The 17829-nt window shown below is 38.7% G+C and overlaps 1 protein-coding gene across 1 annotated transcript in view; it reads right to left on the bottom strand.

Moving 5' to 3' along the window:
* Nucleotides 1–17829, bottom strand: part of LOC134749114 (microtubule-associated protein futsch-like) — a 251041-nt gene that overhangs the window by 43568 nt on the left and 189644 nt on the right. The window contains exon 5 of the mRNA XM_063684018.1: nt 15360–15518. Within this exon, the coding sequence (XP_063540088.1) occupies nt 15360–15518 (159 nt within the window). The remainder of the gene's footprint in view (nt 1–15359; nt 15519–17829) is intronic.

Here is a 17829-nt window from a genome sequence, read left to right as displayed (position 1 = left end):
CCGGCCAGCCTGCTAGGCACACTGCCTGCTGGCGGCGAGTTAGAGGGTGTGTTTTGTTTGTAGGGTTTTTTAACGTATAATTTTAGAATAAGTAAGTTGACCGGGTTATAGACCGTGATTACCTTTTGTACTGTTTATGAGCTCCCGATATTTCGGCGATATATCCCGGTCAATATAAGTCTAGTGAAACTAACCGAGAATCATTCAAAACTCTTATAGTAAGTAAGTTGACGAAGCCAGTTGCAAATCTTATTTCTGTATTATTTTGTGACGAAGCCTGTAGCTGATTGTGAGTTTGTGTTCACCTGACGAAGCCTGCGTTGCGGATATAAAATTACACGTACTTCACGTTTGGCGATTTGTCTTCTGTACCTATAAGTCTACCTATAAGTAAGTTTGTATGTATGTGTCTACACAATGAAGCACATTATACCTATTGGTAGTATTGGAGACTTAAAGCGTGGGTTCGACACCCGCTTTAGCTCTTTGTGTCGGTAAACCTACGCAAGTGTACGTTCCCATAAGTAAGTGTGTGTCTACACAATGAAGCACATTATACCTCTTGCAGACTTAAGGCGTGGGTTCGACACCCGCTTTAGCCCTTTGTGTCGGTAAACCTACGCAAGTGTACGTTCCCATAAGTGTGTGTCTACACAATGAAGCACATTATACCTCTTGCATACTTAAGGCGTGGGTTCGACACCCGCTTTAGCCCTTTGTGTCGGTAAACCTACGCAAGTGTACGTTCCCATAAGTGTGTGTCTACACAATGAAGCACATTATACCTCTTGCATACTTAAGGCGTGGGTTCGACACCCGCTTTAGCCCTTTGTGTCGGTAAACCTACGCAAGTGTACGTTCCCATAAGTGTGTATCTACACAATGAAGCACATTATACCTCTTGCATACTTAAGGCGTGGGTTCGACACTCGTCACCCGTTTTAGCCCTTTGTGTCGGTAAACCTATTACGCAAGTGTACGTTCCCATAAGTATGTTTGTGTCTACACAATGAAGCACATTATACCTCTTGAAGAATTAAGGCGTGGGTTCAATACCCAGTGATTTTTTTGTTAGTTTTGTTGTTAGGGACAAGCGGCTGAATGAGTAAAGTTTCCTTAAGTGGTGAAATGGAACTCCTCACGAAGACCAGAATGGTACTAATCCACGACTACGAGTAGTACCTAGGTATTTTACGTCTTGGGGCTAATTGTTATGAGATTTACATATATTATGGTCATATATAATTGTATTAGCATTAAAATTATTTTGTGAAGTTTTTTTTCCAAGATTATTTGATAATTTTAAACGGACTTTGTACATATGTACTTATCACTACATAGTATAAAACAAAGTCATAGAGTGATTCAAGAGGTAGGTTTATATGTATAATACGATCAGCATTGCACTCGTGCGAAGCCTGGGCGGGTCGCTAGTTCTTAATAAAATTGTAGGAATATTATGTAAGGTTGGTTGACATTGGGTTGGTTTTTAGGGTTCCGTACCCACAGGGTAAAAACGGGACCCTATTACTAAGACTCCTCTGTCCGTCTGTGCGTCTGTGCGTCTGTCTGTCTGTCTGTCTGTCACCAGGCTGTATCTCATGAACTGTGATAGCTAGACAGTTGAAAATTTCACAGATGATGTAATTCTATCGCCGCTATAACAACAAATACTAAAAATTACGGAACCCACGGTGGGCGAGTCCGACTCGCACTTGTCCGGTTTTTTTTTCAGTTTGTGACTTATATTTTAATGTTAAATTAATTGTATTTGTTAGCTATACTTTTAAGAATCGTGCCGGAAAGGTATATGTAAACTGCTGCTGCATGTAAACCACCCTATCCTATCCTATGATTATTATGATAGTTCCAAGTTGGTCCTATTTTTGTCAAAAGCCAATTCTGGTGATGGATGCATTCACGCAGAATTGAGGGAACTCCTTGATTCTTATAGGCATACATAACCCACAAAACATTTGCATTAAAAAAAGGGCAATTTGATGAAGTAGAACTGCGGATAATCAAAACGGAACTTTTCAACGATGTGTACCTATTAAATATATTAATAAAGGGTCACTCACGTATTTTAGTCGAAAAACGCTAGACATGTTTCACTCCGTACCAAGGCGTGTCACCAGGAGCTTGCGTTGACGGTGACGTGTACCTATTTCACATTTTGCGATTTGTCTCCTTCGTTAAGTTTGTTAAGCAATGCATACGGTCCAGTTCTGATGATGGGTTTCATGAGGAATTTTTAATACCATATCAAGCAGTTTTATTCAAAAAAGTGACGTATGATGAAGTGGAACTGCTGATGTTGACCAGAGTGGAACGATTTTTACTGTACCTATTTTTAAGTAACATTCTTGTCAAGGTCGAATCCAGTATCAGGATTGCATGAGGAATTTGGGGGTTTTTTTTAACATCATAGGGGTCAGCGGCTAGATGTTAGATATTAGGTAACTTTCATATTAGTATTGTAAGTTTTAGGTTATTAAAATTTAGGCTATACGGATTATGCTTGTAGAAGGTTTCGGTACAAAAATGTTGTAAAACATAACCAGTATTTAAGCCATACATAGTTTTTAGGTAAACAAGCTTACAGGCGCACAAAAATTAGGGTATTTAATTAATGTTAATCAATATTTTATGCGAAACGTTGTTATGTCAACAGATTTTATGCTATGTGAAAATAGGTAAGACAAAATTATGCGTTTCAATAAAGAAAACCCTGTCCTTTGACCATTTAGGTACAGACATTTTACCGTAGTACGCCTTTGAAATAAGCAGAACGCGCGACCCTCAGTTCAAACAATTTTTTTTTGTTTCTTTTTATTTTATACATCTTATACTTACAAAAATGAAAATACCTTATATCAGTGTAAATTAAACATTTTTTAATTTATACCATTGGTATATTGATTCCAGCGGGTTAAGAATGAATCTGTCCTTACTCAAAAAGTGGAATCAAAGATGACTGCGAGTCTGCGTAGATAATGTATTTTATTACAGTATTTTTCAAACACGAAGGGTACGCTGACAGATGTCATCTCAGTACAATTTTGTGAGATTTGGCGTTTTAAGGTTATAAAATGTATGTAGGTGACACCTGTCACCGTACCCATCGTTCTTGAGAAATACTATAATGTCAACTTTGATAGAACAACAAGAATTCACTGTATTATGTCTCTTTTTCATGCGGTGAAATCCCCACACCCCGGAATGACAACGACGCCCAATTTTGTCGACTCTGGTCGACTCCAATCTGATACTAAAAGTAAGTACTAGTAAGCAAGTTGTAGTAAACATTCGTTCTTAGTAAAAATCGACCATGAGCATGTCGGGCCATGCTCAGTGTAGGGTTCCGTAGTTACCATTCTGTCAGAATAGGCTAAACGCCTGCTTAGTAGGCACTATCGCCCTATCTATCTATCATGTAGATACATTACAAGCTTAAGGGACGAGTACCTTTGTTGCGCTTTGTACCCTATTTCTACTAAGAAGAAAAGATTTGGCGATTTGTAAGTAAGGTTACGCAAGCCTGACGCAAGTAAGGTTTTTAAGGAACATTTGTGTCAAGGTCCAGCTTGGATGAAGAGTTCCATGTGGAATTGAAGGAACTTCTTGATGAAACGTACCCGAAGCGCAAAACTGTTTAGTGACATGACTGTTTGACCAGACAGGAACGAGTCTTGCAGATTGTTGCGTCCCTCATAATAAATACCTAGTAGTAACTTACTAAGTAGGTAAGCTGTGTACTTTTTACAATCTTTGACCATAGTCATAAAAAAATTGTCTGACGGTACCTACTTAAATTAAAAACGAATAAATATAACTGATTTTAATAAAAAGAAACCGCCTTCAAACATATCAAAAAACAAGATATAAATTGTTAATTATACTTTCAGAAACTTACGGCAAGAACAAGGAAGCATCGATGCAAGAAAAATCGAGCAGAATCGAGTTCAAGAAAAAAGCAAATAAAATGTGTACTTGTTTAGTCAAAGAAAGTTAAAAAAGAATAAATCATGATGTGCATAGAATACAGAACCAATGGTCCGAACATTAACTATTAGGTATATACGTACAGGCCATAGGTACAGGTAGGTCGTACTACTGGTACTAATATATTTCTTCTTTTCAATTATATTTCATTGGAATACTTAGGTACCCTAGGTACATTTGACTCATATGTATATTGGTTCTGTATTTTAAATGCACATGAATTGTTTTAGTGTAATTATTATATTAAATACTGTTGACGGAATGTCAACAGTATTTATTTCTGTACTACTATCACAAAAGATTTTAGGTCCTACGGTAGGACTTGGATTAGTATTTAGGTACTTATGGACAAATGTAACGCAACGTGAGTTTGAGCCTAAAAATCAATCTTTTGTGAACGTGGTGTAGAGAACCGTTTACGACAGAAGTAGGTAAGCGGGCAATTTGAACACCGCATCCACTTAACTATATATTCTTCTGACTACCTTTTTGCCGGACACTGCTATCTTGATGCTAAGAGGGACATAGAAACAACCCCCTTTAGACGCATAATTTGGCATTATGCGTCTAAAGGGGGTTGCGTCTAAACGCAAAACGCCATTTTGTCGTTGCGCGTAATTTAAAAAAAAATACGCATAACGCCAAATACGAAGAATGCCCCAAAAAAACGCATAATGCCAAAAACGCAAAACGCCAGATCACTGTCAGAGTTCAGATCAATCTGTTTCCAAGATTTTTCAATTTTTGTATGAGTACATATCCTTCGCAACTTAACTAGACGGAGCCCCGATTCTCCTATTTCTCCTATTTCTGGGCGGTTGGCCCTTCGGGCATCTGAAGCTACCTAACGAACCTAACCTACCTACCTATTGATTTAGTGTGACATCCGTGAAAACATTACACTTTGTGGAAAAAAGCGTAGGTAGATAGGTAGGTTAGGTTCGTTAGGTAGCTTTAGATGCCCGAAGGGCAAACCGCCCACGAATAGGAGCCCCGCGAAGCGGTGCTCCGTCTAGAAAGGGTCGAGGGGTTTCGTACAAAAGCAAAAACAAGGTTTGGATGATATCAAATAATTTGCTGGGTGTCATTAGCTTTTGGCATTATGCGTATTTGGTTTTTATACAACTTTGGCATTCCACGTGTTTGGCATTAACAGAATTTGGCAATACCGCGTATGAATGGCGTTTTGCGTTTTTGGCATTATGTGTCTAAAGGATTCGAACGCTCACTTGACATCAAACCGATAGTATAATAATTTTGGAAACATATCAGTTAAGCTGTCATTCGCACGGCAATCTTGCTCGTACTAAGGCCCACCCCACACTAGCGTCTTTTGAGCTTCGGCGTCTAGTCAGCGCTATGCAAAATTGCGTCGCTGCACTGTTGCGCCAACGTTGCGTCAAGCAGCAACCATAGAGTTGACAAGACGCCGACACTGGAAACTAGTGTGCGGTGGCTCTAATAGATGAGCGGACAAGTCTGAGGAAAATGAACGCGCGAATGATTTGATTCCAATATTATTCTAATATCGGTTTCATGTCAGGTGCACGTTCGAATTGGCCTAAGGGTTATGCATGTACAGTCGCCATCAGATAGAGCGGGCAAGGTCTCACAAATATCTGAACACGCACTCTTAACTCCTTGACAAAAGAGGCGTGTTCAGATATTTGGGAGCACAAAGATCTGCCTCTCGCTCGCACATCGGACCGGCGTGTGCTATTAGCTTTATGAACGCCAAGAACTAAAGAACTCGGAACAACGCCATGAACACATTTTAGGTAATATAGCGTACGCTGCCAAGTAACCTTTCAAGTAAGGTACCTAAGTCTCTTGCGCCCGTCAGAAATGGATGGCTCTATACATTTGTGCATTACCTGTAATGCACGGACGTATCAATCCACGGCAGTAGTAAAAGCGAGAGGCAGTTAAAGTGTTAAGTAAATCCGGCCAAACAGAAATCCGGCAAGACAAGAATGCACCCGCACCATCTATCAGACCAGACGCGTCTGCTAGCTGGCGCGGGTGCATGAAGCGGGCACGGGCCGGGCGCACGCGTGGGGGGCCATAGTAGGTAGACGTCCGCACTAGTTAGCTGCAGCAGTATGAGTACTGTTTTTCGTTGACCCGCCCACCCGCTCCGTGCACCCGCGCCAGCTGGCGGAGGCCCTATGCGAACCTTTTGCGAATGGTCCGAGATTAGCGCACTAGCCATGCATTTCCAAATCTGGATGCACGTATTCACACTTATTACCAAGGTTCGCTTTATATTGAATTGTTCACTCGTCCTGCTAATACTTGTGCGTGAAGAAAAGAAAAGTATGGCGTGAATTATTTTTCAATTTGCATGAATTAAAGATGTTTAAAGTATTCAAAAGGTTTTATTTAATATAATATATATGAGTGAAAGAAATACAGCTAAAAGAAATACCATCGACTTGGGAAATAGTTAACTTCCTCTACAAAAAGTCCCTGATGCAATACATTCACTCCGTGAATTTTATCCTGCTTTATATGGCAAACGGAAGAAAATAATAGGTAGCGCGTAACGCAAACCCAAATGTTTCACTTGTACATAAGCACCATTCTCCTGCAGAGAGAGAAATGAAAAACCTTCTTACGACTACTTTTATTAACATAGAAACTTAGATTATGGTTTGGACACGTGGAAGGAATGAGTGAAAGAAGGCTAACATAGAGGGTGTATAAGGGAGAGGTAGAAACGGGAGTTGGAAGGGGCAGACCTCGTCGGACTTTCTCTGATCAGATCGGGGAAAACCTGAAGAAAGTCCAGGTCAAGAGCACCCTAAACCGGCGAACGTGTATGTGGAATGTTATGAAAGTGAAGGAAGCGAAAGTGTCAGGATCGTAGCGAGTGGAATGCAAGTCCGTGGTCTCTCTGCCTACCCCTCCGGAAAACAGGCGTGATTATATGTATGTACTTAGATTATATTTTCTTGCCGTTAAACAAATAATTGTGGTATTTCATAAAAACATTATTTACTTATTTATTGCTTAGGAATCTTATTTAATGTTGAACTAAGTTCATATTAAGTTTTTAGCGCGATATAAATACGCGAAGTCTTAGTTTTTGGTTATATTTTTGAGCGTTTAAAAGCGACTATATGGATCCAGCATTAGCCGCTCATTCGGTTCTTCTATTGCACGCAAGATGTCAGTACTAGAGAGAATTTGAAAATACATACTTAAGTAGTTTAATGCGATTTATTCAGCAGGAACTATTCACGAAAAATAATAACGTAGTTTTTCATTATATTTCAGGCATGCAAAGTGATGTAAATGGTTACAAAAGTAACCTTATATGAATGTCATTTTATTAGTTCCAGTTTACGTCGCAGTGCATGATCAAAATCATGAATAGCATCTTCCCTGGACACTTTCGGAGTTTGGTGTCATATAAGTTATTAATGCTAAAAGTAAGACCTTCCAAATAAGATATGTCTCAATTATATATACCAATAGTAAAAGTTGCCCATTCTCCTACCAAAGCTCCATCTAGTGTCGGGTAGAACAAACAAAGCGTCATTTACCACAATTAATTAACTAATAAACTAGTTTTATTTCCGCTCCTGCATGGATTTGAGTCCGACTATATTTAAAAAAAAATAGCTTATAATAATGCCTTTTCAGTGTTATATATGGCTTGTGTATACAAGTAAGTTTCAGGGTTTCATAACAGTTTTTTAATTCAAGCATATGTTTTATCAATTAATTCCAGTCCTGTACGTACTTAAACGTAGGTGTTGGTATACAGAAGTGTAGCATTTCGCATATTCTTTTATATAAAACACCTAACAACTGGCTACAAAACAAGTATTTTGTAAAACAACAGTTTATATGCGCCACACTTTTTTTTTAATAGCTCTGTCCCTGCACGTAATCCAAAGTTGGTGTCATACAACAAAATAATGCTATTCGTAAGCCCTTTCAAACGAGATATGTCTCAACAGTATACATCCATGGTACAAATTGCCCATTCTCCTTTGATATTAGTTGCAAAGGATACTTAGACGAAGGTACTTAATTGGATTTGAAGTATTCTCAGTTCAAAAATGATCTAACTCAAACTACAATAGCCAGATGTGACCTTATCTTTCTAAGCTTCAAATATTGCAACCTCGAATCTATACCGGCTTAGGAAACTTCCCGACCGCAATCTAACCACTGTCGGATGAGTTCGGTTCAGTTACTACTTATCGCTAGATGGTGCTAGCGGTAGGAACGGGTTAAATTGGACTTGGAAGCTTTGCGTTTGCTGAGTTTCAGGCAACTGGACAATTGAAAAGATATGTTTAGAAACGTAAAATATTAGAAAATTGCAGGAAAACTTGGTAGCGATCTATTACCCAGGTAGCAAAATGACGTAAAATGACGTCATTTTGCTACCTGGGTAGTTGTTCGGACGACATTCGGAAGACTGCGGGTCACTTCTGGATGAGATTGGCTCAGGACCGGGATAAGTGGCGTACGCGAGGAGAGGCCTATGCTCAGCAGTGGGCGATAGAAGGCTGATATGATGATGATGATGATGATGATGATGAGTTGTTTGGAAGGCGGACTTGTTTTTTTTTACATGAACATCACTATAAATTAGCTAATATTTTTAAAACTCTATTTCTGTATGATTTGTGATGCCGCAGTGTGACGTTTTGAAAAAAACCAAAGTAGTGATATATTGCGGGTTAAATTATTTTATAAGAAACAATAAAAATTATACATTTTCAATGAAACATGTGAAAGTTTTCTCATTAGGTAGGCTAGTATTATATTAGCTATCGTTACAATATGCGGTCGTATTAAAAATACAATAATTATGTATATTTTAATTTGTGAAATTATTAAAGGGTGGAAGATGCTTTTAGCGCATCTTTCTATCTGTCGCAGGCAAATTGTAAGAATCCGCCGTTTACAAACGGCGTTGTCATTTTACAAACTTTTTCACGTTTATAAAATGACGACGCCGTTTGTAAAATGCCGAAGGCAAATTGTAAAAAAGTCCGCATTTTGTAAAATACCTTATGACTTTAGCGCCGTTTGTGATTTGGCGGAGCATTTTGTTCGAATTAGTTCTTTTATTTGCCACGTAGTTTACACTCTTAACTGTCAATCGGTGGACAGTTGCTGCTGCATCGCTTCCTTTTGTAATAAGATTTACGAACTGTCAGTTAACAGTGTGGGCAATGGTACCTCTACCTATAATTGAATATGCACGTATACAGCTCACTAAGCCTCGCAGCGGCCGAAAATATGCCGAACCGCGACCTTTCCAATCCGGATGGAAAGCAAATATTCCTTGATTGGATATAAATTGGACCGATGCTCGCGAGGGCCTACGGATAAAATTCTATATAGAAACTTTTATAGCCCACACACATTTATGTCGGTAAAAATAACAACAATGTTTATTTTACTCTGTTTTTAGGGTTCCGTACCCAAAGCGTAAAAACGGGACCCTATTACTAAGACTCCGCTGTCCGTCTGTCCGTCTCTCTGTCTGTCACCAGGCTGTATCTCATGAACCGTGGTAGCTAGACAGTTGAAATTTTCACAGATGATGTATTTCTGTTGCCGCTATAACAACAAACTAGTTTTTTGCGCGGTGCGCGGGGCCCGAGGGCCCCGCGGTCATCGTGTTGTTGTTGTTGTTGTTTTGTTGTTTGTCTTGTTGTTTTTGGTGCTGTTGTTGATGTTGGTGCTGTTGTTTTTGGTGCTGTAGTTGTTGTCGTTGGTGCCGTTGTTTGTGCTGTTGTTTGTGCTGTTGTTTGTGCTGTTGTTTGTGCTGTTGTTGATGGGTTGTTGTTGTTGTTGCTGTTGTTGATGTGTAGTTGTTGTTGTTGTTGTTGTTGGTGCAGTAGTTTTGTTTTCCAATGGAAAAAGTAATAAAGTTGTACTTTTGTTAGAAAGAAAAGATCCGCATGCGAGCACTTCATACCCGCAGCTCGGCCTTCGGCCTCGCGTGCTTGGGAAATCGTAAGGGACGCTTCGGGCCTTCGGCCCTACGCGGAGCTCGGCCTTCGGCCTTCGCTGGGTTTATTAAAACGCTTGGAGGGTTGGTTTTGCTTTGGGCGGTAATCGGGAAGTTGGAGCTTAAACACGACCTAATAGTAAAAATGTCTTGACAGGCTCACGTCGGGCCTACGGCCTTTGGCCTTCGGCCCGCCGGTTCGCTTGTCTAAGACATTTTCACTATTGGGTCGTGTTTAAGCTCCAACTTCCCCCTCTCGTGTGACGCTTCGGGCCTTCGGCCCTACGCGGAGCTCGGCCTTCGGCCTTCGCAAGCCTTGACGCTCCGCCGTCGGGCCTTCGGCCCGCCGGCTTCGCTTATTAAGACACTTGGGGAGGGTTGGTTCTGCTTTGGGCGGTAAGCGGGAAGTTGGAGCTTAAACACGACCCAATAGTAAAAATGTCTTGACAAGCTCACGTCGGGCCTACGGCCTTCGGCCTTCGGCCCGCCGTTTCGCTTGTCTAAGACATTTTCACTATTAGGTCGTGTTTAAGCTCCAACTTCCCCCTCTCGTGTGACGCTTCGGGCCTTCGGCCCTACGCGGAGCTCGGCCTTCGGCCTTCGCTAGTGTCGACGCCGTTTAGCCGGGCTGTCCAACATTTTATTAACCAAATCCGGTAGACGAAAAGTCAGATTTTTCTGGTACTCATCGGACCGACCTCTATACGACCGTACCATACTCAAATACCCCCCGGACCTCCTTCTGGGAGAACAATTATGTCAATCAGTCTTCGGGTTGCGGCTTTATATTAGATAGATAGATACTAAAAAGTATGGAACCCTCGGTGGGCGAGTCCGACTCGCACTTGTCCGGTTTTTTAAGTTATTTAGGCTGGGTTGGCGCACAGCGATCTTAACAACTATTATTTATTAACTATTTATACTTCAGAGAGTCGTGAATATCACTGTGAATACAAATGTAAAAGCAGTAAGTTTGGTAATGAAAAATTTTCGTTGTGGGAAATTCTGCATAATTATTTGAAAACTCTCCCTTCGTCGGCACACCAGTAAGTAGTTGAAGCGGGACTTGGGGCTCAATCCGGTGCTCTTGTACCAGTGCCTGTTTTTCAAAAGTTACGTTAAAGGATATTTTTTATAATTTAAGGATAGTTTTTGCTCGTTATTATTTTTCCTTGCTGTGCATGCTTACTTTGGATGGCATTCTTACGTAATACCTACCACTTAAGTACTTTTTGTAACAATGTTGAATGTTGTCTGTTTAGTGTGGCTTTAAAAAAAAAGTACCTACCACTAGGTACCAATATACCACTATATAAGCGAATAAAAAATAAATAACCGCTACAATTCGCCAAAGAAAAATAAATAAATACCTAATAGTATTTATTAAGAGTAGAAAAGGAACTCCAAAGATGTTTAAAAAAAAAATAGTTATAAAAAGCCTTGATTTATTTTCAGTTTTTCATTATATAATACATTATTATATAGGTACATTAAGTTGTTATCTAGTACAGTAATATTAGATGAAGTGAACATAATACAAACATCGAATACGTATTAAGTGGTGTACACAATTGAGATCCTGAGTGGTTGTCAGAGTATCCTGTTCCGGTACACAGGACAGTGTACACAACGTCTAAATAACATGCACGTGGATGTACATATCCGATGTCTCAAGGACATAACGATTTGTTTTTTCAGGACAACTATATGTATAAAACCGAAGGGGCACGATTTAGCAGTGTATTTGCTTGTATTGGTTTTGCCTTAGCTAAATAAGTGGTCAATACTCCCTGACAGCATTAATACGTCATTATGACGTCAGCGACGTCATTATGACGCCATAATTACGTCATTATGACGCCATAATTACGTCATTATGACGTCGCTGACGTCACTTTGCTACCTGGGCTGTAGCGTGTGCACTCCGATTGGGACACAGGATGGTTTAAATTAAACACTATTTAGTACTTATCCACTATTTAGTACTTATAGTTGGTCAAACCAAATTGGCAGTAAATAAGAACAGAAAAAACTATACTCATCCTTTTCTTTTGGGTGCTAGTACTAGTGTAAGACCTATAGTATGATTCACTCTGTCTATGTTTGAAATGAGACAGTCCTTTGACAAACTATATGTACCGTGCGACCCACCAGTGACGGAGAGGGTAGATCACATTGTATCCTTTATTGCGCATAAACTACAAATACGATACGGGTTTCGCAATATATCAGTATAGGTATTTACCACATTATAATTTTAATTTCCTAATTTTGGAGCAAATTTTAGAGCAAAGTACCTATGTCATGTCAGGTGATTCCGTTACCCCCGTATTTAAGGTTAAAAGCATATGTATGAACAAATTCCATTTTTTTCCACCTTTAGAGAAATTATTTAAATTACAAATCCATTTTCAGAATAGTAAAATGTTTTTTTCAAAAAATTAATTTTTGGTACAAGCTTTTATCGCTGACTGTACTTTTCTTACCACTGGCAACTAATAATCTTCGAGTCAATTCTAAAAACCCCAAATTAGTTTGCGTTGTTTCATCACAGAGTTCCTATGGGCACATTCCGTCTCCATCAGATCAGCTCTATATGTCATCATAATATTGCATTGTCATCCGATTTACATATAAATGCAAAATTCCAGCTCAATCGGAAATCGGGAAGTGGGTCAAATTTAGCTTCCAAGATTTGACCCACACTAACATACATACATACATGCATACATACATACTTCAGTGTATTAGTTCGCTGTAATGCTGTGTAAATTTTTTGAATTAATAAAATAAAAATAAAAAAATAAAATACTAACAGGGCAAAAGTTAGGGCAATAAAAGCTTGTAATGAGTCATGCCCAGACTAAAATACTGACAAAGAATTCAGTAGGTATTTTATTGCTGCTACCATCGAATAAAACAACTATTACCAGAGATTTCACGAACGACCAAACTTTTAGGAAACACAAAATTACCGCTTCATTCGCCTCGGGTCGCCCATTTGCGATTTACGATCTCCTTCGTACTTTATGAGTGTGAGCGGGACAAATTAACCGTATCCTCAGTAGACTGATTGTTATTGAGGACATTTTCGAACCTTTTTTGTAGGCATTAGAGATTTTTCCGCTGTTCGATTCGAATTAGAACAATTTGTGGGATTTGGAAACACGCCAAGTAGAATGTTGACTCGCTTTTATTGAGAAGATAAGTGAGTAATGTTATTCTGATACCTACCCATTTGTTTCTTATGTTAATTGCTTAGGTATTATATATCTAAGTAAGCCTCTAAGTGGAACAATTATTAGCCAAGTGGGCCCTGATAATATATAGCTATGAAGTGAAAAACTTTATTTTCTGGCAACTATTGGCCCTTAAAACTAGCACTAGCATAGAAAATATGATGATCGTACTTCATCCACTGTAAGTAGGGGAGACCGAGGTAGGTCACCTTATCTTTATAAGTTGACACAGCGTCCATATCTAGCAAGCTATACACGCTAGAAGTATGTCTCCCAAGAAAGAACGCGTTGGCGTTGCTGGTCGTCGTCGAAACAGATCGAAACACGAATGATTAATTTACTAAAATTACGAAGCTACCTTATTTTTTTTTATACCATGTCGGTGGCAATCAAGCATACGGCCCGCCTGATGGTAAGCAGTTACACGCGTTGCCGACCCTTTAAAAACCTGTACACTCCTTTTTTGAAGAACCCCATACTGTAGCCCTTCGGGAAAACCTTCTAAAATAATATTACCTTTCCTAGAGTTTCGTCCTTTTTTTCGGCAGATTAATTTAAACAACGCCTATCCCATTAACGATGATATTTTTTTTTATTTCGTTTTATTTATGTATGTACAGTTAGCATCAAAAGTAGCGGATCAAACAACGCGTCAAAAGTATCTACGTTTAACAAAAAGGAATTTATTTATATGTAGAACAATCAAGACTGTAAAAGATATACTTTTGAAGGTGTATTTTAGAGATTTATATATATTTGGAAAATTGACCCGGGATAGCTTACTTTTGGAGCGTTGTTTCATCCGCTACTATTGATGCTGATTAAAGTCGCTCAAGCATATCGGAGCGGTCAAGGTGCTTTCAAATATCGAAACACGCCTCTATTGTCAAGGCGTCAGAGTGCGTGTTCAGATATTTATGAGCACCTCGGCCGCTCCGATATATCTGGTGGCGACTGTTCAGCCATCAACAACCGCGTGAGCACAGATCTCGGAAACGGCCTTGCCTCCACTTGGCTCGCCGCCAGCAAATATTGCCTCCAGTGATTTATCTTTTTTCTCATCTCGGTGATTAATTCGATGGCTGGGTTTATGTCAGTGTTAAGTTTCTAGAGCTGGTGTGAGATATATTAAAGCTATGCTTGATCACTAGGACGGTTGGATGGTGTTATATTTAGGTTGAGGTAGGTTATTGTATACTATCCATAGGTCAGCAGTATATCGGTATTCCGTACGCGGTGTCTCTTGTCAATTTTGCCAATTTGGCCAAATTGACTCAGGTCTGCCAGAAACAAACAAAGCTTCTTCGCTAAGACTTGAACGATATCGCAGACTGTCACTGCTTAATCAGTTAACGCATGGAGTTTGAAACTTAAAAGGTCTATTCAAGCCAATTTGGCCTTGTTAAATAAAGTGTCATTTTTAAGCAGTAGACACATTTGGCCATATATCTTAAGTTAGATCAGGAGACGTCTTCAAAGACAATAACAAGTCCTATAAGTATTAAATAAACTTTAACAAAGAAAGAATCAACTTTGCTGAATTATGCTGAGGCGAGCCCATTTCGTGGTAAACACTGAAAATATGTTTTTTTAATTTTCCTTGTAATGCTAGTATGTAAGTTTATCACGAAATAAATGATTTATGATTATGATTATGATTATGAATTGTTTAAGATGCCTCGATCATCATCAGCCAAGATCACAAAATCTTGACATTATGACAAAGGACCAACTGTGAAGTAAATACCATAAAAAGAATCAGACTACCCGTTTTCACAAAATCCGATAACTATAAAACTTCCGTGAGACTCAAACATATTAAATAATTTTTAAGCGGGTCACTCACGTATCATAACACAGCATGTCGCATGCACAGCATGTGTGTAACATGTCGAGCTATTAGACCTAATAATACGTGAGTGACCCGGTTTAAAATAATTTTATAAATCCGATAACGTTCATAAAAAACAGATGGAAATGCCGGAAGTGTAACTTTTTCCATTTTTTCCTTTAATATAAAATTTGGAGTATCGCTCGCAGACGTATCTGCATGTAAAAAAATTAGATCCCGACAAATTTAGAACCTCCTCCTGCAAAATTTTGAAGTCGTCCAAAAGAATGATCTCACTCACCAAGCATGTTAAACCCGTTGATCCCGAAGAGCGCGGCGTCCCCCTGTCCGCCAGGGAACACGTACAGAGTGGGGTGGCTGAAGCGGATATTGCCCACCACGTCAGAAGCCTCCAGCAGGCGCTCCAGGCTCGCTGGGGCGACGTAGGGCTCCAGGTATGCTAGAAAAGAAAGATTTAATTAATAAAAAAGATAAAATTAAGTTTATTGCACAAAAAACAGATACAGAACAATACGGAATTGGTGTGACATCAGTTGGTGCATCCTAGCATGGTTATATAAATACATAATTTCTAGTTAGCGAATGTTTTATACTTATAAATTCTGATTTCCATTGCCAAAATTATTATAAATTGTATAAGCTGAATTTAAGAAAGTCTCAGCGTTATAATTAGCAGGCTTTTAGAAAACCATCACTCGTATTTTGATCGACGAAACCTTTTTTGGGGATATTGTTTAAAAATGGGAAAATAACGAGAATACTTATAATAGTTTAGAGGTCCATGTAACCGGGTCCAGTAACTATGTAGGTAAGTCGTAAATATTCAGTGTAGCGGCAAGGCCACATTAGTTTCAAGCTTTTGAATAAAAAATAAAAGCCTACAAACACTTCGCACTTCTGCAAGTTGCATGCTTCTCGGAATGAAATGCATTTGCCAGCCGAGTCGGCGAGGTAAAATGTTCTGCATAATGAGAACGTTTTGAAACGGGTTTAAATTAAAAATGTATTTTTAATAAAACTGCTGGTAGGTCTCTTTGGAAATTTCCAGTTAAGAGCTTTTATTGTTGTATATTTTTATTTTTTTTAAACACGTCTGGCTTTAAACCTTAGGATGATTTAAATTTAACAACTTGTTACGGTTTCGATCTTATTTTGAAACGACCTCCCAGGTAGCATTTATACGTCATTATGACGTCAGCGACGTCATAATGATGTCATAACGACGTCAAAATTACGTCTGACGTCACTTTGCTACCTGGGCTGATCTTTAAGGCTCACGCTGATTGGTGCATGCTAAAAGAACTAAAAGCAGTGGTTGTATCAAAACTAGTTCAAAACTTAAACAGATTGCTAAACTAGGACTGCCCTCCATGGCTTTCATCAATGAGTTTCTTGGAACTTGAAACAAAAAACATATCATATTTGCCACAATAGACAAAGGTACCTATCAAGTAGAAAAAAGTGTGAACTCGCCATAAACACTAATTAATGTTGGAATTTAATAAATAATGTGTGTCCCAATGTGAAGGCCAGCCATACTTATCTACCGGTTTTTTTTTTCATAGTATTGACTAGATTACTACTTAATTTTAGCTACCCTAGATTCATCGGGACGAATCAGTGTTCATTCCAGAATTTTCTGCCCTACTAACTCGAAACTTAAGAAGACGTGGTGACATATACTTAAAATTGAACTATACTACGGACGGTGTAAAGTTATCTATAAACTGTGGAACTTGCAATTTAACTAACAGCAAAGAGACGTCAGCGACGTCATAATGACGTAATAATGACGTCCGTCGCTGACGTCCTTTTTTTTTATTTATTTAAATAATGACGTACAAATACTAGCTGGGATTTAATGCACTTGAAGGCACAGCTTATAATAACGAGGTATAAATAAGTTTAGTCATTATAGAAATGAACATAAGTAAGTTGCGGAAATGAAAAGAAAACAATTGAAAAAAAAAGATTCGTTTTCGTTGCAAGGCGTTTTTTAAACCTTTTCAATTGTTTCTGATTATATTTAGCTTACTTATTGAAAGCTATGGAAAATAAAATGATTATATTGATCACAGTCAGTGTCCAAATTTGATTTGATGTAATAAAATAACCCAATAAATGAATAACTTTTCTCCTAAAACGTGTAGACTCTCTCTCATTGCGTACTCTTTTAAATTTTTTAATCTGTAACCTTTTTTATGCGAACCAGTCAAATATAAGTAACGTATACTGTTCTCAGCTAGAAAACTACCGGCTTTTACTTATACATAACTGCCTTCTACTAATCAGAAAACTACTAACTACTTTACCCTACTACTGCCTGAGATATGTGGAAGAAGGAGACCTATAATAAATATTCATGGTATTTTTATTTTCTAGATATTCTTCATTAAATGTAGTCGATTTCATAGACTGTAGAACGAATTGCAGAAACCTAAGCAATTAACTACTAACGCCATCTTTCTATAAATACCAAAGAAATTACTCGTCTTTATTGGAAATACTCCAGGTGTCCACATACGGCTGTTTTCCCCGCTTCATAATAAATGGCCATTCAAGGCGCCTTTCTATCCAAGCGATTACCACCAAGTCTCAGTACATTTTCATATTCTTAGAGTTCCAATCCCTATAGCAACGATCGTATTGGAAAGACTATGAGATCGCACGAGATTTCAGGATGTATTTCTGTACTGTTTAAGGTAGTGTTTTGTTTGGGAAGTGGATATTGGAAAAGGTATTGGTTATTT

Source organism: Cydia strobilella, chromosome 17, assembly GCF_947568885.1.
Source record: "Cydia strobilella chromosome 17, ilCydStro3.1, whole genome shotgun sequence".
Classification (NCBI taxonomy): domain Eukaryota; kingdom Metazoa; phylum Arthropoda; class Insecta; order Lepidoptera; family Tortricidae; genus Cydia; species Cydia strobilella.
This window is presented reverse-complemented; position numbering and strand designations above follow the sequence as displayed.